Below are 27,917 nucleotides of genomic sequence, written 5' to 3'. Positions count from 1 at the left end.
CGCAGCTTCATGTTGTTTTTCTAATAAACCAGAAATCGGAAAAAAGGGTTTTTATCTCTTATAAGCTTGGCAGTGCTGTGTATTGGTGACAATTTAAACATGAACAATTAGTGATGTTCCAATTTATTTAATGGTAATTAAAAGTTAAAAGATTTTGGGTTGAGAGGCTACGCTGCTTAAACTTGTTTAAAATCTCCTGCCAGTTAAAATAAACATCCCTTTGATGTTCATATCCTCTATTGTAAGCATAGAGCGAAAATACACAGATAAGAAGGTAATATTAGAAGCTGAACTATTTTGCCTACTTCGTCTGGATACATGCCTATATATCCAAGTATGGTGTATACGGTTTGAAACGTTTTGACATTGTTAGTCAGTTTATTATGAAATGTTATTCAGAAGTGAACACTACATTTTCCAGTGGTCCGCCAGCAGACCAAACAATCATGATGTCTCTGTCTCTGGTCGGTAAATTAGGTATAAACCTGTTTGCTGATATGATAGCAACAGTGCACAATTTGTCTACCTTTGGGCTTCAAACAGACCCAATAAGCGTAATTATAACCCAAATATGTCGTTTTTATAAGCATTGCAATACAATCACCAAGATATTAACTATTCGAGCATCATTTTCTGATACTTTTTTCCTACAAAGAGGGCGCCTTCTGACTTCTATATGGCAGCGACACGGCGATCACGTGACGGGAGCCTGCTTCGTTCCCAGGGTTCCGTGAGAGCTGCTGGCCCCACCCCACCTCTCCAGCGCTATCTCTCAATGTGCAATTCTCAAAGAAAAAGCGAAAAAAATCCACAAAAATAGGAGAAAGAAACGACTGTGTTCACATCTGTTCAAGGGTAGATCAGGCCTTTTCAGGGTGAAACAACTGTCATCGTTGGATGAGGGATTGTAACCTGCGGTATGTTCCTATATCTACACATGTAACCATATCTAGCCTGCCATACGAATTCAAAAGGAATACACAACGCTGAGAGACTTGACAGTACGCTGTACTTGCGCGAACCGCCAACATTACGGAGGATTTCCATGACTATGAGTGACCGGGGGATATAACATTATATTCAAGGACAACCAAAACACAAGCTTTGTTCTTTCCGAGAAGCCTTCGGATCTGAGGAGTACCAATACAAAAATACAACGACAACCAAAAAAGAAAAAGACGGAGTAGGGCCTTTTTGGGTCTGGTCAAACCTCAACAGCAGCACCAGAGGGAACACATTGATAGCAGGGCACTAAAAAGTGATTATTTGGTAAAGGTGACTCCGGAATGGCTACGATGTGACAGGTCCAAAGACGTCGGGTATAGAAAGAAGATCAGAATTGCCTGATGCATCGCATGCCGACATTTTAGTCGGGATACATATTTTTTAATTTCACCAACCCTCCCATGTGTTTGGCTTGTCTTGCTCAGTCGCAACGGAACATTTGGAAAGGTTGAACATCGGGATCGACGCGAGAGGGACTGGAACTGAACAGCGGTGCGAGTTGAGCCGAAGATGGGCTCCCTAGGAGACGTTTGCTAAAAAAAATGTCAGTGTTGAATCTCAGCCTCGCAGAAACACGTCGTGGGAACCCCGACGCCAAAACCTTCGTGTACATCGCCCCGCGGAGCTTTTTCCACCTTCGTATTCACGTGGTTCATCTGGATGACTTCATTGCGGAATTACAGTGAAAACGAGAGGAATCAAACGTGCGCGAGGGCGGGTGTCGTCATTGGCGCCAGTGCTCGGCTCGCGCGGAGGCTAGCTGGAGATACATTAGCGCTCATTGAATCGGTAGTCTCCACAACCGGGGGACTCCCTCTCATCCACTACTAGGCCCACACACAGGTTACACTGGTTTAGTTGGCATCTGGCGAAATAAATGTCACCCCTGTTGAGACAGGTGTTCCTCTCTCCGGCCGATTTAGGAATCTAGAGTTGTTGATATAGTCCATTAAACCTCTATTGGTGTATTTTTTTGGGGGGTTTGGGAAGATGGGGTGTCTCGGCAATAGCAAGACCGAAGACCAACGAAATGAGGAGAAGGCACAGAGGGAAGCCAACAAAAAGATAGAGAAACAGCTACAAAAAGACAAGCAGATATACCGAGCAACTCACCGGCTGCTACTGTTAGGTAAGTTCTGTACAATATATCATCATTCGTGTTCACTCTGTCCACTGTTTCCATTTGTTTTGTGGGCTTACATTGCATTCACGTAAAACTGATGTCATGGCTCATTCAAATGGCTGGTCTAACCTTACATTACCTGTTTTGATACTTGTCACCAACACTAATGAGCCCATGCTTTTTGCTTGTTAACTCATACTAGGCTTTGGTCAAAGTTTGTATTTCAAAGTGTTATTTAAATTCCACCTTCCACATCTAGCCTTTATTCATTCCTATGCTCTCTATTATTATGGTCATTAACAACTTGTATCTTTAATTATTTTATTATTATGATTCTGATTATTTTACATTATAAAGACAGTAAATCTGAAACTTATGGTGGTCTTTTAAGTGACACGAAAAATAGAAAGCCCAATAGTGGCAGAACATGAGGAAGAGTGCAAAAGTGAAATAATCCTATACCACCACTAATAACAGATGTAATACAACGACAGTCTTTCGATCTCCTTACCATTGACTATGTCCCAGGGTCAATGTCAAGCTACTGTGTGATGTGGGTTTCTGTGATGTTTGATATTCAATCTTGAAATAATCTGCCACAGTTTACGAATGGATCTAAACCAGACCCCCCCCCCCCCCATCTTGTTTGTAATTTGACAAGTTTTAAACATTTTTTGTGGATCTGTCATACATGTTTACATGTCCAACTATTGGCCAGGGTCAGTATCGTAATAAGAGCACTAATGTTAGAAAATCAGATAGGTATAGCCTACGGAACCTGTGTGTCCCCTGAAAGGTAATACATGGTCTAACATCCCTGCAGCTCAGATGCTACACATGTATATGTAGCGAGAAGTGTCTATGTAGTCATGTAAGAGTTAATTTAAGAGGTTCACATAGTTTTTTGTCATTAGATTATTAGTTTGAGCTTGTCTTAGACTTCTTTTAAGTTTTTATTATCTAATATGTAATAAACAAGGTAATTCTAAAGGCAGTTATGAGGATTTATAAAGGCTATTCTATGAAGACAGTCAATATCTGGGTTGGTGCAAATGTTTTTTTACTTCACCAGGATAGACAATTTTCTAACTTTCGGCCTGATTGTTTGCCTTTTCAGATTGGGAGGAACACTCATATTGAAACCATCACTCTTTCGTTCTGCTTTATCAAACTACGTGCCTTGATGTTGAAAGACTTCATATGCACAAAGGTTTACAAACCAGAACGAGTGTGATGGTTACAACTTTCCTTGTTTTATTGTCTGTTTGGTTTAGCTTGGTTTTGTCAGCTTTCTCACCGAAAAAAATTACTAAATGGTCATATCTATATATATATATATGAGGTAAACTGTTCCACTTGTTGAATATCTAATCTTGATCATATATTTAACCCAGGATTTGAGAATAACGTCCTTAGAACATGAAAGTTGGATATTGTACATTTCAACATACTTTAATTTAGTATCCAACTCTCTCTAATGGTCATTGTTTGATGGGTAGATTGGGCCTGATACAGGTATAAACCTAGTTGAGGGACAACCGATTTGAGTATCTTATCATTTTCTTTCTATGTAGTCTTTTATTTTTAGTCTTTGTCAGATTTCCATGTTGGACAGCGTTTGCAGCTGCTGGGCTGTGACTGGAGTTTGGTCCATTTTGAACTAATTTCCTGCTTTCTACTCTTCCTCCAGGGGCTGGCGAATCTGGGAAGAGCACGATAGTCAAACAGATGCGAATATTGCACGTAAACGGCTTCAATGCAGAGTAAGTGTTTCATTTTTTGATTTGATTTACTGAAACATTTGAGAACAGCAAAGGTTTATTTTTTTTCTCTTTGTCAATCAATGAATACCAACACACTTTACTAAGGGTTTATAGTACATCTTTTGTACTTTCAGTATAATTCAAACAAATTGTAGCACTTAAAAGTGCTTAAAAGTTTATGTTACAGATAACAAAATACTATTATATGTTAAAATAAATAAATAAAATAAAGGAATAACTCATTTGTGTAATCAGGGCCATAATGTTAATCATATGCTATATAATCTATAAAGTTGTTTGAAACCTTAAAATATCTCTCAAAGCATATTTTGGCAATTAAGAATTAACCAGGATAATGCTTGGATGAGATTAGGGAATGGCTTTTATCTATATTTTCAGAAAGATTTCGCCTCAGAAGTTTCAGAATAATGTCTAAAAAATATTCCCAGATGTTGCTTTAATGATGCATTTTCAAAACTCATCTCTAACAAGATGTAATGAACAAAACCACATTCTATTTTCATGTTTATTCATTCGTTCACTCATCGTTTTTTGGGGTACAATCGTTATCACATGCTCATCATTTATGGGGCCATGCAGAATAGACGTCCCAAAGACAAAAATACAGAGATCCCACTGTGGAGTTGTGTTCTACACAATACTCTGTGGAATGAATGAGTGGACTAGGGAAGAGGAAGAGAGAGGAATAGTTTAGTTTGAAGGTGGGCAGAGTTTGAAAGAGTTAAGTGTTTTTCACAGAGCCTGATTATAAGTGATTGACTCAGATGTGGAGAACTCTAACCCCACATCCGAGGAACAAAACATTTCCCTGTACACAGGAGAAGTATGGCACATGTGTCAATATTAAAACACTGAATAAATCATGGCAAGGATGTCATTGTGAAAGTGTGTCCCAGCATGACAAACATTTATAGCTAGAGCCTTTCTGTGTCAGCAAAAGCCCAAATGGTAAAATGTAATATTTGTGTTATGCACATTACTTTGAATAACTTGGCTGCTTCAGAAAAGGCTACCTGCACACTGTTTTTCATTGTTTATTTCAACAGCAAATACTTAACCTACAACTTTTTGTTCTTGACAGAGAGAAAAAACAGAAAATTAATGACATTAAAAACAACATCAAAGAAGCTATTGAGGTAAGTCTTCGATTTCTTCTTCTGCAGGAAATCATAGGACAAAAGTATTAAGGCCTTAAAGTTTTATGACAAAGGTTAACACAATGCACAACTTGGCCTATAGCCTGTATCATACTGCAAAGGACCAGAGTTGCCAAGCAGACATCTTTTTTAAATTGAAGTTAATCTTCCTACAGTTTAATATCCACAAATGAAGCTATGCATGCAACTGCAATTGAAGAAGTGGGGTGCTCTCTCTTCTCTTTCTAGACAATCGTGGCTGCCATGAGCACACTAACGCCGCCATGCCAGTTAGCATGTCCAGCAAACCAGTCCAGGATAAAATACCTCACAAATTTAATGAACAGGAAGGACTACGAATTTCCCTCGGTAAGTTTCCAACTAACGTTCTTCTGATAAAAGGCTACTGGAGGAGCAGGCGTGTGTTGTTGTCTTTCATTCTTTGGTGAGGGCCTTGGAGCCTTAAGCACCGTAGCAGCAACAGCGGTTGGCGTCTGCCCGTGTCTTGCTAGGCCCCATGTTGTCCCAACAAACCCTGTTGTGTTCTCTCATCTGCAGGTCCCACAAAGCCGTCAGGTTACCAAGGTAATATTCCCCATTAGCAGAGGCCCGTCTTCCTTATATGGATTACCCCACTGTTAAGGACTAGGAAATAGTCTTAGAAGCCTTTGTCTGTGCTTGTTTTAGGTTAAATACGGCATTGGGTGAATCAGATGGGAGAGTATGGAATAGCACTCTAGAGGTGAAACAGAGGACTAAGGTTTGCCAATCAGTGGCTGTGGACGGCGTTTTGGCTTGTTGGCTGGCTGGGGGGAGTACATTAGGAGGTGTGTCCTTTGGGAGGTTAGTGATTGAATCAGGGATCTCACCTGAGAGATTCACACCACCTATTAATGTTGATTGTGTGTAATGACCCTAAATGGCTCCACTGGGACCTCCTGTTGAAACAATAGATACTTGGAGGCATTCCCCCATGAGGCATTCCCCCATGACTAAATGGCACGCACCAGGAAGTCAGTACAGAACAACAATCTTAAGTTACTTGCATAGGTTTTATATCGGTTGATGAATTGAATTTATAGGAGCTTTTTTTTATTGCTTTGTATTAAAGTTATGAGTTGTGCAGCATTTATGTTGGTTCATATCCTTACCAAATGCTGTAGAATGTCTTCCTGAAAGAATTTCAAGAATTTAATTTGTAGGATTACTTTATGTGCCCAACCAATGACCTTATGGTCAGGGGCATTTCTTAACCATATTATATAATTGTATTTGATATTTGTGCGGCTCAGTTCCAAAGAAAGCCTTCCTGCTCTGAGGCCTTTCCTTTTATCTCAGGAAGAAAAAACAAAGATTGAACTCTGGAATGTTTGTCGTCTTGGTTGTAAACATTTAAATGTGCTGTAGGTACGATGTAAGAGCTATAATCTGAGTGTAATTCGTAAAAGTAATGCCATGGCCTTTTGTTATAGCTATTATTGAGTGAATGCTCTCTTAGGTGAATATCTGTTTTGTTTGACAGTGTGCCTCCCTCTATATGTGACCATTTCGATTTTACACAGCTCTTGCTTTATTTCTGGCGCATTTCTTCTCTTCCCTGATTGGTCAATCAAATATGCGAACACTGCTTATCATTTTTCCCCAACAGGTACGTGAATCGAAAACTCCCTCCCAACGTAGAAACGTTGGGAGAGAGGTAGGGCTGGTCGATTAATCCAATTTCTATCTTGATTTCGATTTTAGCGTCAAACGATCACAAAACTAATAAAATAGATTTTTTATTTTTTGCATTTGATTTTAACTTTTTCTTTTTGACCATTTTGTGTATTTCTTTAAGACGAAATTTCAAAGTTCTCAGTTAGAACGTTTTTTTGGTAGGGGCATGCTGAATACATGTACATCATGTTTTCAAACTAAAAAATAATCGTTAGAATTATCGTGATTTCAATCTTGACCAAAATAATCTTGATTATAATTTTTTCCATAATCGAGCAGCCCTAGAGGGAGGTGTTTTTCGAAACCTTGCTCCCACCTGCTCCTTTCTGCTGTTTTTCTAAACAACCCTCAACTCTTACCTACAGCAGCTTTAAGTTGAATTCAACCACACAAGTTCAAAGCTGCTTGGCTAAAGGGATGTCAGTTGCGGATCTGGACACGTGGACATTTTCACATTGGGATATGAATGTGACTGACAATGAGGATGAAACTTCATGTGTATTTAATTTCCGTACTTTGAGAAAAATAAGTACAGAGAATTTCAGTTGCATTACTTGCTTCCTATCAGATTGTTCTAAAAACATAGAACAGGTTGCCATTTGTAGGTGATAGGCTTTCCATTTTTATTGATTTTCATTTTTTATATTAAAGGCTGTCTTTTAGGAGAAAACCCTTACAGTATCCCTTTGGTGCTCAAGATATACAATGCTCTGTGTCTATCTGAAGTTCGATAGCTGGCCGGGGCGGCTCGAGCTTCACTTGGTGTGTACCACATAAAAGGCCTTTATCAAAAGTTGCTTGCAACTAGAGTGGAGTTTTATAATTTTTTGTAGCAGTAGATTGTCTGCTAGACTGTGTCTTTACCCTAAGCAATGTACACTTCTTCTAAATGTCTGAATTCTTCAGTGTTACATTTTAGAGTATATAAAGCCTCTACGACAAATGTCCAATTTAAATTCAGCCTTGTTGTTGAGTATCTCCAGTTAATAGTAGGCCATCTACTCCAGTCCCACTCCTGCCATGCACTGTTCTTTAGCTAGCTAGCTCTAGATGGTGCTTTTCCTTACACAAGCTTTGCATTTATGCATAGTGTCCATAGAATGAAATGTCCTTCCTAAACCCTCCATGCAAACAATAAAGTGTGTCGAAATATCGTGACACAGTCCTATAATTGAGGATTTATCGCCATATATTACCAATCAATATGGCCTATTAGCCTTTCAGTGTGCCCCCAAATAATCCTAAACTACTGCGATGTATATAGTTGCTTCGTAGAGAAAGTAGGAGTATACTAAGTGGTATGTCTTTGACATTGCATCTTTACCTGGTCTGTTGGTCTCAAGGGCTATTCTCTCTGTTTGGAACCTTTGGTGGGTTAGTAAAGTTTGCAGTGTGAATACTATGTGTATTTTGTGTGTAAGCAAAAGGCTCTCCTGATATTGTCATTGTTGCGTCATGGCAAGTTCCTATATGCAGGCCTGTCTCATTCTGACCCTTGGATTTATGCTTTCACCGTCTCGGCCTCTTTCGTTGTCATCAAGGTTCAAGAAAAGATTTTTTATTTATAATTACTTGATCATTTGTCAAATTGGTTATTTCGACTTGCTGCATTGTTGTAAACGCAATCTATTGTTTTCAAAAGAGATACCAGCATGCCAAATGTTGGTAACTGTAGCGGAGCTAAAAAAAAATCCCAGGAGCATAAATGTACATCTTACATTGACTGCTTCCTTCATGTGGATAGGCCTTGATAATTAGTTAAACAAACAAATTAATTGTGTATTTTGTGATTGTTATTGGATTGCCTTGCCCTCGCTTAAATCTCCCAATGTTGTTTCTCTACCTGCTCCCTGCCTCTGGCCAAAGGCCACCCTGGAAACCCGTTGGACTGGTTCACCGTCTGCCTTCCATAGAAAGGGAGTCAAACACATACAAATAATACTGTCCCTGTCGTGCCTTGTTCCACATTTGATTTGGTTATGGTACTAGCATTATTATTATTATTATTCTTTGTCGAAGCAGTGGTAGTATTAGTTATAGTTGTAGTAGTAATATGAGTAGTAGTAGAAGTAAGAGTAGAAGTAGTATTAGTAGAAGTAGTAGAAGAAAAAGTACAATTCTAAAATGAACAAATTTCCTTTGTGGAATTTTTCACGTGTAGTTTGAGGATCTATCCCATAATGTCAGGCCTACGAACTCGGACTTATATGGCAATGTCATGCATAAGGAAGAATATACACCCTGTTTGAAGGTTAATTTGGATATTGGTGTTTGTTCTAGTAATGAAACCATTTTGTTTTGACAAACACTTGGAGCTAAATGAGAGATGAAATCATTTGTTCCAACTTCTAAGTACCTCCTTGTTAAAGGACACAAAAACGATTGAGTTTAGAATGCTGTTTCGTGATTCCATTCGCAATACTAATCTATCTACCATCCTATTTATGGAGTAAGACCGGTTTGCCAAACTTTAAATAACGCGGTATGTGTGCAGTAGGAAGACACTCATGGCAAAGGCATGCTCTTTAAAATAAGAGAAAAAAACACAACCCTATGCAGAGTATACAGTATATTAGTTTTTACATGGCTTGAGCTTTACGGTCGACAATGGGTTATTTGTGTCTATAAACGCATTCTGTGGGACCAAGTGGAGACCAAAGGGAAGCGATTGGCCAGAGTAGTGACAGCCAAGCCTTGTGTCAGTACAAAGCTCTGCGTTTCTCTGGTGAACTCAATGAACCGCTCCTCTGTTTCCCGTCTCTATCAGGGTCCGCTCATCTGCTGCTCCTCTCTCAATAGACCACTCCAAAAAAGATCCTCTCGTCTCCACACTGCAGACGGCAGACTCCAGTGTGAACCGCCCCCTCCCCCACCCCCTCCCCCACCCCCTCCAGTTCCCCTACCCCTTCCCGCTCCCTCGACCCCACCTATGGCCACCATCAACACCACTACATTAATAACAACTCACCCCTCCTCCTCCACCACACACGCACGCACGCATGTACGCACTCACGCACACACACACACACACACACACACACACACACACACACACACACACACACACACACACACACACACACACACACACACACACACACACACACACACACACACACACACACACACACACAAACACATAGACACACACACACACACACGTACACACACAAACACATAGACACACACACACACACGCACACACACACAAACACATAGACACACACACACACACGCACACACACAGACGCACTCTCACACACACACACACACGCACACACACACACACACACACACACACAGAAACTTCCATAACAACCCCGCCTGCTGCCCGTATCTAACTGGGCTAATATAGAGCGGTTGCGTCCGTATATGTGACGCAGTGGAGGGTAATACTGACAATGTCGTCAATACAAGTCTTTCGGCTGGACTGGTGTCGTCATGAACCATGAACACCTGCAGCACAGCTCGGTTCCCTTAGTTTGGATGTTGTTGTATTTGATTTATTTATTAATAAATGGCATTCAGTGGAACTATGATCTCATCTTACTTCCCCTGCTGTATGACATATTTCCAAGCTAAAATATTATTTTGCCCAGGGCTAAACGTCTGTTGACACCATTTGATTGGGCTGTGTGTGAAACTCACTCAACTTACAACACGGGTACATTTTTTGATACGGAAATAAAGTGGGTGGGAACTGAGACTGAACTGTAATTTTTGGTGCAACTCTGTTAACTCGCATTCATTAAGGAATTGATCTGTATCATCCAGCCATAAAGTCGCCTGATCAAACACACCACTAGTGTGTAGGTAGGTGCTGTCCACTTATATAGTTACCACACTTGGATGATCTGGTAATGATGACAAAATGCGGTTCAGATTGGTTGATATGAGATTTGATGGATGAAAACATTTTTCTAATTTGATCTGATCTGAACTGTCAATTAAATTCACTCTACCAGCTGTATTGACATCATCACCCCATGACTATGTTAACTATGGTATACTTAACTGGTGCCACAAGATCTAATGCTATTGTTTTTTACAGGATTACATTATTGTTACTTTTCTTGACAGGATTAGGATTCACTTGGAGGCAGTGAATGGACTGGGTAATTGTGTAACTCGGTTTCACGTTGTCCTTTGATCAATTAGCTTAATCAATGATTGGCTTTGGAATCACATGCTGATTTGATCAACTGGGATTATTGCTACTTGAATGCACAACAGTAGTGAGGTACTGTCAGAGGTGTATTCCCCCGAGGAGTGTGGACCACCAATATTTAATCCTTTCCATTGGCAACATACCATGTTGCTTATAAGGTGTGTGAGCTCCCTCAGCCTGCGGGGCGTTCTTCTGGTGTATTCCGTTTCAACGCTTGTTTTCCCGTGAGCATGGGATTGGAAGTTGATCCCAAAGTCTCTGTGATTTCTCCCTCCAGGAGTTCTACGAACACACCCGGATCCTCTGGGAGGACCACGGGGTCCGTGCCTGCTGGGAGAGATCCAACGAGTACCAGCTCATCGACTGTGCACAGTAGTAAGTCACACATACACACACCAATAGACGAGCTGACACGCACACGCACACGCTCACAGAGACAAGCACACACACGTGTATATATATATATATATATAAAAACACACACACACACATATTTATATATATATATATAAACAAAAGCACACATGCAAACACACACACATATATATATATATATATATATATATATATATAACCAACACACACACACACACACACGCACACACACACACACACACACACACACACACACACACACACACACACACACACACACACACACACACACACACACACACACACACACACACACGTATATCTTTAAACACACACACACAAACTGAATGAAGAAAACAAGCGTTGGTTGTAGGGATCAGTCACACATACACTTCTCGCAGGCACATTAGAATCACCATTTTTCCATGTGACTCAGTTTCTATCTTGTTAATGTAGGCTGTACACACACACACACACACACACCCACACACACTCTTCAGCTTTCGTATCGGTTGTTTGGGTGTTTTAGACACTGGTTTATGTACACAGGTCAAATGATTTAGGGTTTGTGAAGGTACAATGCTAGTTGACCATGATAACGGGAGTCTGTTTGTCCCCTTTTGGGCACATTAGTAGCTATCGTTATAGATAAGAGTTGCTACTTTCCACAGACTCAGACTCTTGTGTTACAAGAGTCTGAGTCTGTGACTGCTGCTCTCTGTTGATCATTACTCGTCCAATTGTGACCTATGCATGTAATAGCAGACAGAGGCTGCTCTTTATTTGGTGATCCTTTTCAATTTGTCCCTGTTGTCCCCTGCTGTTTATAACCAACCCATTGCAAGTGTGTTTCATGTGTATGGAAATTAATGGGGAATGCTAATCACTTTACAAATCCTGGAGCAGAGATAACCCGCCATGTAACCATGTGTGCGTGCGTGTGTGTGTGTGTGTGTTCGGTGTGTTTGTGTGTGTGTGTGTGTGTGTGTGTGTGTGTGTGTGTGTGTGTGTGTGTGTGTGTGTGTGTGTGTGTGTGTGTGTGTGTGTGTGTGTGTGTGTGTGTGTGTGTGTGTATGTGGGAGGGGGGGAGAGGAGCAGGGGGGGGGGGGGGGGGGGGGGGGGGGGTGATAGTTTAGCACTCTGTTCTGATGTGATTAGGATGGTCTACCTCTTCCCTCAACCCTCCAGGGCTTACAGGCTGGTTACAGCCTGGTTACAGACTGGGTACATACTGGTTGCAGGCATGAGAAAGGGTGAAAAAGGAAGACACACAATCGGAGAGAGCGGGTCTTCCCTAACCACATAAAGCACTTAAGTACATGCAAAATATGCAAGTGCACACACATAAATCACAGGTACATACACAAAACTTGCTTGTGCTTGCACATAAATCACTCCCACACATACTATTTGCCTTCAATACAAAACTCTTGCTCTCACACATAGTTACACATAGTTACGCACAACACAAAACAATTGCCAGCACAAATACTACTTGCACAAAAAACAAAACTCTTGCTCGCAAACATTCTACTTGTGTGTGATACAAAACTCTTGCACACACGCACACTCTACTGCTGCACACAAGATGCAATACTCTTTGCGGGAGGAGGGGGGGTGAACAAGGTGATAGGGGAGAGCAAGGCTAGACATATCATCATAACCGGAGGACAGTTTAATTATTCGTTTTTATGATATCAATTTTGTTCATATGTTGTTAATGTGAGTTTTTCTTATCCAAGCCAAGTATTTTTCCTTGGTAATTGTGTATTCCCTCTGCAGGTATATAATGTAATAGACTACCCACTGAATGCATAAATGGGAGGACTGTTACAGAAATCTTATTCTGACTGTGCATCCATGAGCCATTCCTGCAGTCGTTATCGGACCCTGTGGTTAAGGGAGCCATCGTTCGCCACCACTTTTCTTTGCAGCCCTCTTATGCAAAAAGTCCACCCAACTCTCCATTGATTCTTTGATTTATATCTAAACAAAGTGTATATTAAATTACATTTTTGATGTATTAAAGATTTGATCAGAAGTTTGATGGGCTTGTTATAAACGGGGGTCGCAAACGGTGACTCCCTCGACCGCGGAGTCAGGTGCCGGTACCGGCTCTACTTGATCAATACCAGTAACTGACCAGTCACATCGAGGGCGGCCTCCTTGCTGTAGTTCTTTCATAATTACAATAAGGTTTAGGTAGCGGCCGAAGTCTGTCGTACGGAACGGTCCTCTCATTTCCGCAAAGAGAGGACTACCGCTCCCACTGTGCAGTGACTCTACTCGACAGAATTACCAAGCCCAAATATTTTGCAATATATAAACACACTCCCCCCAAGAGATTTTTTAATCATGCAGAACGTGTGTGCACAAGTACAACGTGTGTGCGCAAGAGCTTTAAATTAAGGTTTTGTATCGGGCGCAAAAAGTGTGTGCTGTGCTCGCAAGAGTTTTTTATCCTCGGCAACTAGCATATGTGCATGCATACTGTGCTTGTGTGTGTGTTTACATCCACCCCAACTGGACTAAAGACGGGAGAGCCTATCCGTGCAGGATGTAAAGACGAAATCTCTTCAGTCATGATGGAGCCAATATTACATTTAGCTGTGTGCTCTGTCGGTCTATGTCAGATACAATATATTAAATAATACCAAATACAGTATATTGTTGATCAAATTGTTAAACATATAGGCCCAATACTAAATGCAATTTTGTGCAGTTTGTGTGCTGTGTCCGAGCCGTGTCCGATGCACACAGAGTAGGGCTCTCAACAGCCTGAATTATCTAAGGGTTAAATTGTTACTTTCCTTATTGGCCTCATTATTATATCCCACCTTAACTCCTGTTTAACAATGTCAGCCTTTCCCTTTGTAGCACCTCAAACAAGAAATACTACAGCTGTTCTTTCTGGGGCCTCACATTTAAACTTGGCAGGCCTAACAGACAACATTGGGTGACTGAAAGTTCTGATCGTTACTGATATGTGACCTAGTACATATTAATCATTCCAATGCAAGATGCATTTTGGGATTACACTAATGTCCATCAGTCTAACGTCTAAATTAGCCTCAATTGTCAAAATGAAATAAGTGAGCCTCGAAAATGAGTTGCAAATAAAAGAAGATCAAAATTTAAGAACAATAATGATACTTCAGCACGGCACTCGCAAATAAAAGATAATAAATACAAATGGTATTCAAGCACACTGCCCCGTGCCACACCAGGCCCCACCCTGCCTGTATGCAGATGCAGGCGGATCTGGGTCGGGGATGTCCTCCTCGCGGGGCTGGCCCTCAGGTGTCTACCATCCCGGCACTGGTAGTCTTGCGGTAGTACTGCTCTTGCCCGTTTTAGCACCCGTACGGATGGGTTACGACGGTTTTGCATGTGCACTGTGCCCCAGTGCTTTATGTGCACCCGCGTGCATGTGTTGTGAGCACACGCTTCAAGTGCTTCAATGATACAGTCCTAAAGGGCCTCACATCTGTCCCTGCGTTGCGGGGTCTGTCAGCCCTTTGTCCCCTAGCCTCCCTCTTTCCCTCTCCTTCGGCTCTCCTTCCTCACCCTCAATACTGTATACTTCGCTCCTCTCTCTTTCTCTCTCTCTCTCTCTCTCTCTCTCTCTCTCTCTCTCTCTCTCTCTCTCTCTCTCTCTCTCTCTCTCTCTCTCTCTTGCCATATCTCTCTCTCTCTCTCTCTTTCTCTCTCTCTCTCTCTCTCTCTCTCTCTCTCTCTCTCTCTCTCTCTCTCTCTCTCTCTCTCTCTTGCCATATCTCTCTTTCTCTCTCTCTCTCTCTCTCTCTCTCTCTCTCTCTCTCTCTCTCTCTCTCTCTCTCTCTCTCTCTCTCTCTTGCCATCTCTCTCCATCCCACTCTCCTATTGTCCTCTTCTTTTTCACCTCCTCGACTGCTCACCTTTCCCACAGCCAGCAGCTACAGTGTTATGGGTCAGATCCTGCTGGAGCTGGGCGGCCTGTCCGGAAGTACCCCCCACTCTCTAACTCTCTCTCTCTCTGTCCCTCTCTCTCTCTCTCTCTCTCTCTCTCTCTCTCTCTCTCTCTCTCTCTCTCTCTCTCTCTCTCTCTCTCTCTCTCTCTCTCTCTCTCTCTCTCTCTCTGTGCTTATGTAAACGAAGAGCAGAGAAACAGAGCGATGGGTTGGGGTGGTGGTAGTGGTGGGATGTATGTGTATAGGGCGGGGGGGGCAGGTTCTATTTCTAAACCAAGCAAGCTGCATAGGGAGAATGAATGAGCAAGCGATTTGGGGAGGGGAAGGGTGGGAGGAGGATGTATAACTAGCATTATTGATAAGAGTTGTTAGCATTAGCTGAACATGTCATCTTGAATCAGCAAGGGGAAAGTCCCGCTTTCCCCCCCACCTCCCATTTTTCCATCATCGGTTGCGTACTATGATGTGAAGAGGGCCGGGGTAAAGATGGGTTTGACGCGCTCATCGCATGGTGCTGTCGTGATGTGACGAGAGGCAGGCGCCGTGACTGTGGGTCTGCTCCGTCACGGCCATGTTTGCTCTTCACTTCTGATGATGTTTTACACAGCACTTCCTGGTGCCTTTTTATGGCCGCTGACGGCTGTTTGCAGAGGATGTTTTTGTCCTTGGTGACGCGTGGACGCGTCATGTTCCACTGAGAGGCCGACTTCAGCTGTGGACATGAAAACGTCCAAACTGCGTAGCTATTTTTCCCGCTGATGTTTGGAGACAACAAATGTGTTAGTTGGGCATGAGAAGGCCCTGTCACGTCGGTTTTCATAAACCTGAAAACATGCTCATTTTTGCGTATGATTGCCTTATAACAAATTTTCCAGACCTCTACTAGAACTTTTTCTAGTAGTGCGAAATGTTGGTTGACGTTTATTGTTGACCTATAAAAAGTAAAAACCATTGCCATGTTCCAGTATAAGTATTGCAATCAGAAACCCTGGACTTTGTAATGCACAAAACAGTATTTATTTCATATATTGGTCCAGCTATCACATTTCATCTCCATACTCCGCTGCAGCTTTGTTGGGTTGCTGAGCCAATCACATTTAGGCCAAATCCTCTCTCTAAAATGTTGTCCAATGAGTCTTAACAATGTGCCATGGTTGGTGTTACTTTAAGCCATCCCCATTGTTGTGTACAGTTTATATACGCTTCAAGGAACAGTGAATATGAACATCGGTCAGGGATGACCTTACGTGATGTAGCGCTAACCATCGGTTGCTGATGATTTATTTAAATGTAAGGTTTCTGGTGCCGTTGGGAGCCCATTCAGGCCTAGGGCGGTGCCTCATGCAGTACTGTATACAGGTCCACACTCCTTCACCTCATCGCTCAATGAGACTCACAAAATGTCACCATTGTTAAGTATCAATGGCGACAGGCCTTTACCTGCCTGTCATCATTGAGACTTATTTGTTATTAGCAGGGATGAATTTATTGGGTAATTCCATTTGTTGTTACAAAAGACTGTGTTATTATAAAGTGAGACCTTGTTGAGCAAGGTAGTTGTTATAAACTGGTTTATCCTCTCATCTGGGAAGGAGCGTGTTGGCTACTTTAGTTCCTCAATCCTACAACTAAACTTGTAATGTAAGCCTCGATACTAGACTACGCACCTATATATAACTGTTGTTTATTTTGCTGTGTGTGTATTTTCATTTGTGTCGCAGGGGATTTTAATTGAATGATACAACGTTTATTCAGCTAGAGTCACCCTAACACACAACACTTTTCTTCACTTCTCCATTTTTTCACTTACGTTCGAGTTATGCCAATTTCTCTTTCACTCTTACTTCTCTCTCTACCTATCTATATCTCTGTCTGTCAGTATGTCTGTGTGTCTGTGTCTCTCTCTCTCTTTCTCTCTCTCTCTGTCTGTGTGTGTGTTTGATGTACAGGCGTTTCTGCAGATACAGAAAATGTCTGGGACTGAGTCTCTGACTCATCGCTCTGGAGGGAGGGAGCGAAGGCATGAGAAGGATACCAAGGGATGAAAAGAAAGAGAGATGGGTTTTGGGGTGGAGGGGAAGTGAGCACAGGTCAGATTGAGTGGACACCTTGATTATTCCCCCCGCAAATGTACAGTTGCAAGCAAGAAAGATCTCCTCACTAAAAGTATATTGGCCTCAATGAAAATATGCCAACTCCTTCTCTCGTTCTGTCTTTCATTCGTTTAGATTTTGCGCGTTCGGTCTTTCTTTGTTTCTTTCGTTCTTACTCCTGTCCACCATCCTGCCTACTCTATTCACTGTATTTCTATTCCCTCCCTTCTGTAACCCTCCCTCCCCCCTTCCCCCCAACCCCCTCCCCCCTCCCTCCCTCCCTCCCTCCCTCCCTCCCTCCCTCCCTCCCTCCCTCCTTCCCTCCTTCCCTCCCTTCCTCCCTCCCTCCCTATCATTCTTCTGTTCTTTCAGTCTTTCTCTGTCTGTCTCTCCCTCTCTCTGGCCTCACTCCAGTCACACAAGATTTGGAGCTGATTGTCTATTTATAGCGCCTGTGGTTCTGTCGCCATGACAACCAAGCTGGAGGCCAGGGCGCCAGGGAGCTATTTTTGGAGCAGCGCTGTAATGTCAGACACAGCCTCCTCTCTCTTTTCTTTTCCTCTCTCTCTCTCTCTCTCTCTCTCTCTCTCTCTCTCTCTCTCTCTCTCTCGCTGTATCTCTCGCTGTATCTCTTTCTCTCCCTCCCCTCTCTCTCTCTATCCCCCCCCCCTCTCTCTCTCTCTCCCTCCCCTCTCTCTCTCTATCCCCCCCCCCCCCTCTCTCTCTCTCGCTGTATCTCTCTCTCTCTCCCCCTCCCTCTCTATCGCTGCTGATGTGTATTGTGTGCAGGCCTGTGTGTTTGATCAAGGATCGGCTGGTGAAGGGTCGGCTTGGTAGGACTGCGAGGCGAAAACATTTACATACATAGAGGCAGTGACCCCTGTTGAATGTTGTTATTGTTGTGGTTTTAAACCGGTTTGATCATCGTATTCTACTGTGAGAAAAACAGGAATCTAGGTTGTTTTCACTTCTTTTCGGGATTGTAGGATTTATTTATTTTTTCGACAATTAAAACAATTCCAAAATAGTGCTGCCGTTGTTTAACCGTAAGAACTGTGAAAATAAAGTTTGGGTTAATAATTTTCTAATTCAGTTTAAAGCAACTTAACTTTTTCTTTGAGGACTTTTACTTCTATATTTTATGATTGAGTAATTTGACTTGCGTGAACAGAAAAAGTACAATATGAGATGAGTTAGAACGATACACAATAAGTACAATTTGATGCAAAAGAAGTATAATAAAGACAGATAATAATAAGCAAAAGCAAATGTTGATCTTCAATTCAAACAAAACAAGCCAGATGGGAAATAATTGTCACGTATTCAGACTTTTCTTTGAGGGCCATAATCGCGCGGCCGTGAGTGTGTTTGTGTGTGTGTGTGTGTGTGTGTGTGTGTGTGTGTGTGTGTGTGTGTGTGTGTGTGTGTGTGTGTGTGTGTGTGTGTGTGTGTGTGTGTGTGTGTGTGTGTGTGTGTGTGTGTGTGTGTGTGTGTGTGGGGGGGACATGAGTTAGTGTCGCTAGTTGATCAGTGGAGCCGCTTGGATTCTGTACAAAGAGGTGCAGATGTTTTGGGTGTTTTTTTGCGGGTTTGTATGTATTTCTCACGCTGAGGAAATGACTTAAACACTTAAGGAGAAAGACATTTTTAAGGCACAAAGTTTACAACATTAGTTATTTAAGTAGTTAAATGAATCTGGTTAAAGTTGTCACTTGCTTTATTATGTAAAGTGTCTTCGGCAATTATTTATAAAACAAGATTTAAAATTATTTAAACTCGTTCAGTAAATATGACATAGTTTGTTATAGCAAACTGCAGCTCCAGTTGCCAGTTTTTTTGCAACAAATCGATAAGCTTAAAACTGTTAGAGTTTACAAAAATTCAAAACAATTTTTCCAATTGGGTTATTTAATAAGCAAACTGTTAAAATAATAATTCAACAATCATAACATCTAAAATACTCTACAAACCTATAAAGACATTAGTATTTTTATTGTATTGCATTGTTGTGGATATCCACCAGGCTGTCCTCAGTTTCAATGGGCCTGCAAGGCTGTAACAGGAAGGCAGCATCCATATGAGTTTGAACTGCTTTGTCGGCACACAGGGCTTTCAGCGACACCCAAACCCCTTCTAGTGGGCTGGATCCTGATCAGATCGCTTGGAGAGGGGGAATTTCTTTCTGTAACTAAAACATAACATCTTACGGATTGGCTCGCACAATATTCAGAGTGTTTTTTGTTGTTGTAGATGTTGGTGGGGCAGTGTGTCATCGGTTGTTTCAGTTTAGTTTTTAGAGAGCAAAATGAAACGTGTTGCTTGATATGGGAACACAACAGATATTTTCAGGGTGAGCTACAAGTTGAAGTGCTTCCATACTTTAGCCATAAATACAGGGATGTTGTATTTATATATTTTTTCTTTTATTGAAGTACGTGGAAAGTTTCTTAAAAATGTTTTGATTGGCAATTAATTTCGCCAATCTCAAACTGCTCCATTGGATTATCTATATAACAGATTATAGATTTAGTTTTGTGTTTAGCAAATAGTATTTGTGTGTGTGTGTGTGTGTGTGTGTGTGTGTGTGTGTGTGTGTGTGTGTGTGTGTGTGTGTGTGTGTGTGTGTGTGTGTGTGTGTGTGTGTGTGTGTAACCATAGTTCACTTTTTATTGCCCAAATTTACCCTTTCAATCCTTATAATAATCTTCAAAGATGGTTAAACGCAACACAATTATCCTAAAAAAAAACAACATTAAAAGGACAGGGTATATACCCTTTAAATAAATACTAGGCTATTTTTAACAACCAGTGGAGTGCTCTGCATGTATTTTGAGGTTTTGAATCAAGCCCTTTGCTACCTCAGAATAACCCTGCCCTGCAATGCTTGACAGTCCTGTGTGTTCCGTTACTGGGCCAGCCATTTCTTTGGTTCAACTCGGTAGTCACGGTTATTATTGGCACCTCTGCTATTAATAGGAAGAAGTGGCTAAAAATTGAGCAGTGTATTTGTGCTCTGGTCTGTCGGTGCCTCCGACCAGAGCTGAAGATAAACACAGGCTGAGCTGTATTCTGCTCCCTGGGGTAGCAGCCATGTCACCTATTATACACCGCTCCCTCACGTTATATGCCCAATTCAAAATCACTCTGTTTTGTTTCAGTATATTTCTGTGATTTTGGAAATGGTTTCACACGCTGTGTTTAAGCAAGGAAGAGTACAGATAGGGCATTTGATGTCTAACAAGCGTGTGTTTGTGTGTCTGCGCGCATGGTGAGCATGCGGTAGCATTGCGATTGGGTAGAATAGTGTATCTTAGTTAGGCTTAGCTTAGCCACCCAGCCTACTTGGTTAGACTTACTTTGGCACAGAAAAAAAAGGCATTGATGCTTCCCAAAGTTGTTTGTCTGTATTTATTTCTGCCTCAAATCTTCTCTATGCCTCTCCCTTTTTTTTCTCCTCTTTTTACATTATTTTCGTGACATTCTCTTCTCCTCTGTCTAAATCTGTCTCTGGTCCGTCCAGTGGGTCTTTCGACCAGGGCTTTGCTCCCCCTCTTCCTCCTGTGTTCGCCGCTGGCTTCCTGCAACCCCCCTGTCACATTTCACCCCTACCTGCCACATTCCTGGTCGTCTCAGAGGGGGCGGCATACCTCCGCTCCCCCAAGAGGCAGCTGCTAGACCGGCCTGCATCTTTCCCCGGCAACTGTACCGAAACAAAAGGCAGACGCAATTAGTCAGAAACGGGGTAGACTAGTGAGTAATGATGCGAAGCGGGAGATTACCAGCACAGCGGCGATGAGCAAATCCTTTTTAGGATGGATTTGGATCGTCGTCGTTAGCATTAGCAGCTTAAGCGGTTACAAGTGAATTGTCACTTAGTGTGGCTTACTGATTTTGCTGGACACTAATTAGGTGGCTTGGACATTGACAATAATAATAAAATAACATCATTTCTTCCCTTTGGTGCATGTTTGCACCAAAGGGAAGAGTCTGAACCACAGCAGCAGAGCGGCTGCGCTAGAGCCTGTACTGAGGCGCTTGACTGGAGTCGCACCGACAAACATGGCTCCCCCGACTAACGCCTTTGTTTAACTCCTTCCTCGTTCCCATGTCAATGTGGAAACTCTGCTGTTGTTCTGACGCTATGGGGCCGTTTGTATCTGAAAGGACAGGACAACTGGTTTGAATGTTTCCAAACCACTGTGTATTTTAAGTCTGCGTGTGCAGGCGTGCACGCTAGTGTGTATCGGTGAGTGACTAAACGATGTGTGTGAGAAAAAGAGTGCCGGCACCATCAAGCCAGCTGTCCAGGCCAAAGGGCCCTCACACGGGGTCCGTGTGGGAGTGTACCCTGGGAGGGCCCTCACACGGGGTCCGTGTGGGAGTGTACCACAGAAGGGCCCGCATACGGGTCCCTGTTGTAGTGCCCCCTGGGAGGGTACCGCAGGAGGGCCCTCACACCGGGTCCCTGTCGGAGTGTAGCGATGGGGGGCCCGCACACAGGATCCGTGTTGGATAGTACCGTAAGAGCCCGCACACAGGGTCCGTGTGGGAGTGCAGCGATGGAGGGCCTCCACACGGGTGCGTGTTAGGGTGTACCATAAGAGGGTCTGCATACAGGGTCTGTGTGGGAGTGTAGCGATGGAGGGCCTCCACACGGGGTCTGTGTTAGGGTGTACCATAAGAGAGTCTGCATACAGGGTCCGTGTGGGAGTGCAGCGATGGAGGGCCTCCACACGGGGTCTGTGTTAGGGTGTACCATAAGAGAGTCTGCATACAGGGTCCGTGTGGGAGTGCAGCGATGGAGGGCCTCCACACGGGGTCTGTGTTAGGGTGTACCATAAGAGAGTCTGCATACAGGGTCCGTGTGGGAGTGTAGCGATGGAGGGCCTCCACACGGGGTCTGTGTTAGGGTGTACCATAAGAGAGTCTGCATACAGGGTCCGTGTGGGAGTGCAGCGATGGAGGGCCTCCACACGGGGTCTGTGTTAGGGTGTACCATAAGAGAGTCTGCATACAGGGTCCGTGTGGGAGTGCAGCGATGGAGGGCCTCCACACGGGGTGCGTGTTGGAGCGTACCACGGAAGGGCACGCACACTGCAAGAAGGCTGCGGATACTGGGACCAGAGCAGTACTCTGCCCCTCTCTCGCAGCACATTTCTCTGGGACAATTAGCTCCCAGATATCCGTTAATACCGTCGGTCACTCTCATAGCTCAGGACAATAGCTTTTAATGCTTTGAAACACTGAAAGCAAAGTAAGGAAAGTTTTTCTTGTTTAAGTGGGAACAATTCAAAATAATTCTTGTTCCCTCGTTCCGTTCCTTGTTTTTAAACGTTTTACTAGATTTACAAGATTTTCAATAATTGATTTGTGGTGAATGTCATTGTGCTTGCAAAGCATGCGCTATAGAGCTTGCACAAGTAGGTATTATGCAGCATACTGAATATAGTGCAGCACACACACAGACACGCATACAAACACATACACACACACACACACACACACACACACATACCAGTGAACCTCATCTTAACATGGGCACAAACTGTGATTTTAAAACCATATAAGCTCTTTGTGCTTTTTAAGATGAAAGGTTTATTTAGTCTTATTCAGCCATCGTATGTTGAGATCTCTTAACTACATGCTCGTTTTTAATAGAATAAAATATATGATCATTGTTGTTATCATTATTATTAAAAAGGAAACACACACACACGCACACACACACACACACACACACACACACACACACACACACACACACACACACACACACACACACACAGACACACACACACACACACACACACACACACACACACACACACACACACACACACACACACACACACACACACTGACACACACACCTCCTCGTCATAGCGCATAAACTACTACAGCAGCTTCATTGACTAGCCTGCTCTGGGTTGACAGAGCAATCTGCCTGCTGGTGACTCAGACTGCTCTCCTCCCAGCGCTCAGCTGAGCACATGCCCTCTGCTGGCCTTTCAAGGAACACGTTCTTGTTCTTACATCTTTATCTTGCTCAGTTTCTTTTGACTGCATTGTAACTGTCTATTTGTGATCGTGTGTGTGCATTTGGGTTATAACTTTTTTTTTATAATTTTCAAATGAAAATTAATCAGTGTATTATAAAGTAGGCAGTTATAGACGTACACATCACAACTGTTGGACTTTCACAGTGAATAATTAACTCATAGACGACTTTAAAGATGATTTAAAGATGACAACCAAAAGCGGGAAATATTTTTGTCCTGTTTACAATTATTGAACAATAATTATTTTCTGTCCAGGTAATGGAGTATTTGTTTTCTTTACATCATCTGGCTCTCTGTTGCTTAAAACTTTACCAATATTTTACCTTTATTCAACGTTTTTTAGGAAAGCTTGAGATCAAGGGGCAAAAAAAGAACATTGTTTTGTTTGGTTGTTTCAATGGGGGTTTGACAACATTTTAGCTCCTATTGTGCTACAGGTTTTAAGTATGTATGACTAATTTGTATTGTATGTGGAGTATACTGTATGGTTAACTCACAAAGTAGCATTGAAGTTAAAAAAAATGGATCTGGAAAATGTATAGCTGCAAATGTTCATCGTTGTTTGCCATGATATTCTGTGACCTTTTCTTCTGGTCTTTGTCTTTTGTAGCTTCTTAGACCGAATCGATATCGTCCGGCAAAGTGATTATACACCAAGTGATCAGGTAAGATATCTACAGACACAAACATACACAATAGGGATGCACCGAAATGAAAATTCTTGGCCGAAATTGAAACCGAATATACTGAAACAGTTGGCCGAAGGCCGAAACCGAATACCGAAGGTGGCTTTTAATGTTTTTCATTCATTTTGCTTTAATATTTCACCATTGCATAAATCAAACAATTAAATGTCCTTTATAAACTTTTTTGTCTTGCTTTTCTATAAAAAAAATCAATTACAAATTTGATACAAAATATTTATTTAATACTGAACGTTTTCTAACATTCCAGCAGACATTATAGCAAGAATTTAAGAACAATGTACCTTTAAATAAATGAGCACATTTTTTATTTTTTATTTTTTATTTTTTTTATTAAAAATGTTCGGTGTATTATGTTTGGCCTTTTTACTCCTTCGGCTGAAACCGAACATTATGTTTTGGGCCATTTTTTGGCCGAACATGTTCGGTGGCCGAATATTCGGTGCATACCTAATACACAAACAAACAAACAAAACAACTACACACAGACACACACACACACACACACACACACACACACACACACACACACACACACACACACACACACACACACACACACACACACACACACACACACACACACACACACACACACACACACACACACACACACACACACATTGTAGAAGCTTATGTTCGTTGCCACATTTCTGAAGTCAATAATGATATAATCCTCTCCTCTTCCTTTAACTCTCATCATTTATTCATTTATTTGTATGATAAATATTGCTTGATTCCTCATTTTTTAACATGTAGCCTCATGTTGTGAATCCACCATAGTGTTTGCATCGTTCAACTCTCAAGACCCCCATTTCTCTCCTTCTCCTTCAGGACTTACTGAGATGCCGAGTGCTGACGTCTGGGATCTTCGAGACAACCTTTCAAATAGACAAAGTCAACTTCCAGTGGGTTCTCGTCTTGACTTATGTTTTGATTTAGCAATGCTTTTTGACGGGACGTAGGGTGTGATGAGCTGGAACACAGAAGACTATAGATAATGAATTTGTTCTTCCCATACTGAGATGTGTATGGATATCTTAATGAATTGTAGCTCTCTTAAAAAATATGTAAGAATGAAGGTCATGTCATTCGTTAGAAGATGTGTTTTTTCCAATTAATCTTAGGTGAGATGTTCATTATGTTGTTAAATGAATGACGGATTCTCTATTGTGTCTAGTGCTGTCACTTTATTTGTCCCAACCTGTTTTCTGCTCAACAGCATGTTTGACGTGGGAGGACAGAGGGATGAGCGCCGAAAATGGATCCAGTGTTTTAACGGTAAGGCCTAGTTGGCCCCAGACCACCCCAGCTCATGTTTATATCGATACATCAACATTTACCTTCTCATTTCTTCTAAAGAGTAAATGTTAAGGCCAGGCCATCATTCGCAATGGGGGTTATAAAATATTTCCTTGTGCGTGTCTGTGTGTGTGTGCGTGTCTGTGTTTGTCGGTGTGTCTGTGAGAAACAGATGTGACGGCCATTATCTTTGTGGTGGCCAGTAGCAGTTACAACATGGTGATCAGAGAAGACAATCATACAAACAGGCTGCAAGAGGCCCTCAATCTCTTCAAGAACATCTGGAACAATAGGTAAGTCGTTTAGAAGACAAGTCCTCCAGCTTCCTGGAGTGACATCGTCACACGCGGATCCTATCATCGTTGAAAATGTTTTTGTTCAGAGGTTATGTTTTGCCAGACTATATAAATGGGTCACAGGATAAAAAAACATAAAAAGTACAAACACGTCTTTTATTCATGATGTTATGCATGGTTAGAAATATAATTTGCTTTTGAAAAGTATAAAAATGTGCAAATCAGAATAAAAGGCCCAATGATTTTCCAGATAACACCGTCTAAATATTATTATTCAGTAAAGCTACATCCATGTATAGGCTGTAGAACATTCCTTATTTATACAAGGTTCGAGGGGCAGTAGATGGACCATATGCTTGGGGTCATCGAATTTATAAATGTTGTCTTTGCTCTCTTCCCAGGTGGCTACGGACCATTTCAGTTATCCTCTTCTTGAACAAACAGGATCTGCTAGCAGAGAAGGTTCTAGCAGGGAAATCAAAAATCGAAGATTATTTCTTTGAGTTTGAACGCTACACTACACCGGATGATGGTAATTAATTTTTCTTCTTGTGATTCTTCTTCCTCATCTTCTTCTTATTATCCTTCTTCTATTTCTTCTTCTTCTTCTTCTTCTTCTTCTTCTTCTTCTTCTTCTTCTTCTTCTTCTTCTTCTTCTTCTTCTTCTTCTTCTTCTTCTTCTTCATCTTCATCTTCATCTTCATCTTCATCTTCATCTTCTTCTTCGTCTTCTGATGGTACTCTGGCTTCAGTCTGGCTTCAGTCTGTTTGAATGGAATCTTACAGACTTGAGCAACAGCAAGTCAATGTTAATACAGTAGTTGTTCTGCACTACAAGACGTACAGTTATGAAGTACTAATGGTCTGTACTCTCAACAGCAATTCCAGAACAAGGAGAGGATCCTCGCGTAACAAGAGCAAAGTACTTCATCCGGGACGAATTTCTGGTACGAGACATTTTTAAATGCAATGTTAAAACCCTAACCCTCACCCTATCCCCAAACCCGAAACCGACCCCTTAACGCTGAACCTCAGCCTTTTACCTTGCTTTACCTTACCTTGTTTTGATTTGCTCAACCAAGTCAACAAAAGAGCAATCGAAGATTGGATCCAGCCTAATTCAACTCCTGTACTTGACCACTCTTTAAAAAGAGTTATTCCCATGAACTTCCTTGGAAATTCAATGCATTCACATAATGGCGGCTTATATGTGTTTAACAACAAATTAATAACTAAATGCATTCCTCATGCCCAAAACACACGGCCGTGTCAGGACGGACGGGAAATAATGTTTTAGAAGGTTTCGCGTCTAAAATAGACTTGGGTCTTATACGAAGGAAGAGGAATCTACAGCCCGCCTCCTTTGCACTCTGTGTGCCTTGCTCCGTAAAAGCAATACAATTTCAGGGATATTGCTCCACTCTTCTGAAGTACTCAGGCGATCTAAAATTCTGGTCGTAGTTACATTTTTTCCTGTACCCTTTTTAATACATCTGGTCCTCAAAGCAGGACGAAGCGCTAACTTAACCCCCGCCCTCTGTGCCCCCCTGCAGAGGATCAGCACGGCGAGCGGGGACGGCCGCCACTACTGCTACCCCCACTTCACGTGCGCCGTGGACACGGAGAACATCCGCCGCGTCTTCAGCGACTGCCGGGACATCATCCAGCGCATGCACCTGCGGCAGTACGAGCTCTTGTGATCGGACCGCTGGGACGATAACAAAAAGACACCGCCACCACCTGCCCCCCGCCTCCCCTACCCCTCCCCCCCATCCTGCCCCTCCCCCTAACGACCGTTCCACCGACCTATAAACCCACCCACCTAACTGACCAAACGACCTGTCCACATGTCCCAGGGCGGCAGGGTTGGCTGGTGAAGACCAGACCACGTGCAACCACAGCCGTGCAGGACATTACTTTGAAGACGCGCTCGTCCGCGGGCCACTGCGACACGAGGCCAGACTGCTTGACTCTGCCGAGACACCCCCTCCCAACCCCCAGCCCCCCCCAGAACCTTGCCCTGACCTCCTGGAAGAAAGAGACTGGAATATTGTTTTCCAATGGACAGACGATGGATCATTTTAGCTCTCTGACTCTGTCATACACAGATGAATAAACACACACAATCACACACACACACACACACACACACACACACACACACACACACACACACACACACACACACACACACACACACACACAC

General features: G+C 42.5%; 1 protein-coding gene across 1 annotated transcript; it reads left to right on the top strand.

Annotated features, from left to right (window-relative positions):
• Positions 1 to 724: 724 nt before the first annotated feature.
• LOC130401826 (guanine nucleotide-binding protein G(s) subunit alpha-like) lies at positions 725 to 27,453 on the top strand. Its single transcript, XM_056605814.1, has 12 exons — positions 725 to 2,134; positions 3,819 to 3,891; positions 4,994 to 5,048; positions 5,298 to 5,417; positions 11,210 to 11,307; positions 24,020 to 24,074; positions 24,948 to 25,021; positions 25,336 to 25,394; positions 25,588 to 25,708; positions 26,113 to 26,243; positions 26,591 to 26,658; positions 27,265 to 27,453. The coding sequence occupies exons 1-12, from the start codon at positions 1,996 to 1,998 to the stop codon at positions 27,409 to 27,411; spliced, it is 1,140 nt and encodes a 379-aa protein (XP_056461789.1). The 5' UTR covers positions 725 to 1,995; the 3' UTR covers positions 27,412 to 27,453.
• Positions 27,454 to 27,917: the final 464 nt, after the last annotated feature.

This window comes from Gadus chalcogrammus, chromosome 13 (assembly GCF_026213295.1).
Source record: "Gadus chalcogrammus isolate NIFS_2021 chromosome 13, NIFS_Gcha_1.0, whole genome shotgun sequence".
NCBI classification, from domain to species: Eukaryota; Metazoa; Chordata; class Actinopteri; order Gadiformes; family Gadidae; genus Gadus; species Gadus chalcogrammus.
Note: the sequence above shows the minus strand (reverse complement) of the source record. Positions and strands in the feature narration are given on the sequence as shown.

What these genes read in the sequence shown, in the direction of transcription:
- LOC130401826 (XM_056605814.1), top strand. Translation starts at nt 1,996, where the DNA reads ATGGGGTGTCTCGGCAATAGCAAGACCGAAGACCAACGAAATGAGGAG. An exon ending in GTAAACGGCTTCAATGCAGA is followed by an intron (nt 3,892 to 4,993) that starts GTAAGTGTTTCA and finishes TGTTCTTGACAG; the next exon opens with AGAGAAAAAACAGAAAATTA. An exon ending in ATGGATCCAGTGTTTTAACG is followed by an intron (nt 25,395 to 25,587) that starts GTAAGGCCTAGT and finishes TGTGAGAAACAG; the next exon opens with ATGTGACGGCCATTATCTTT.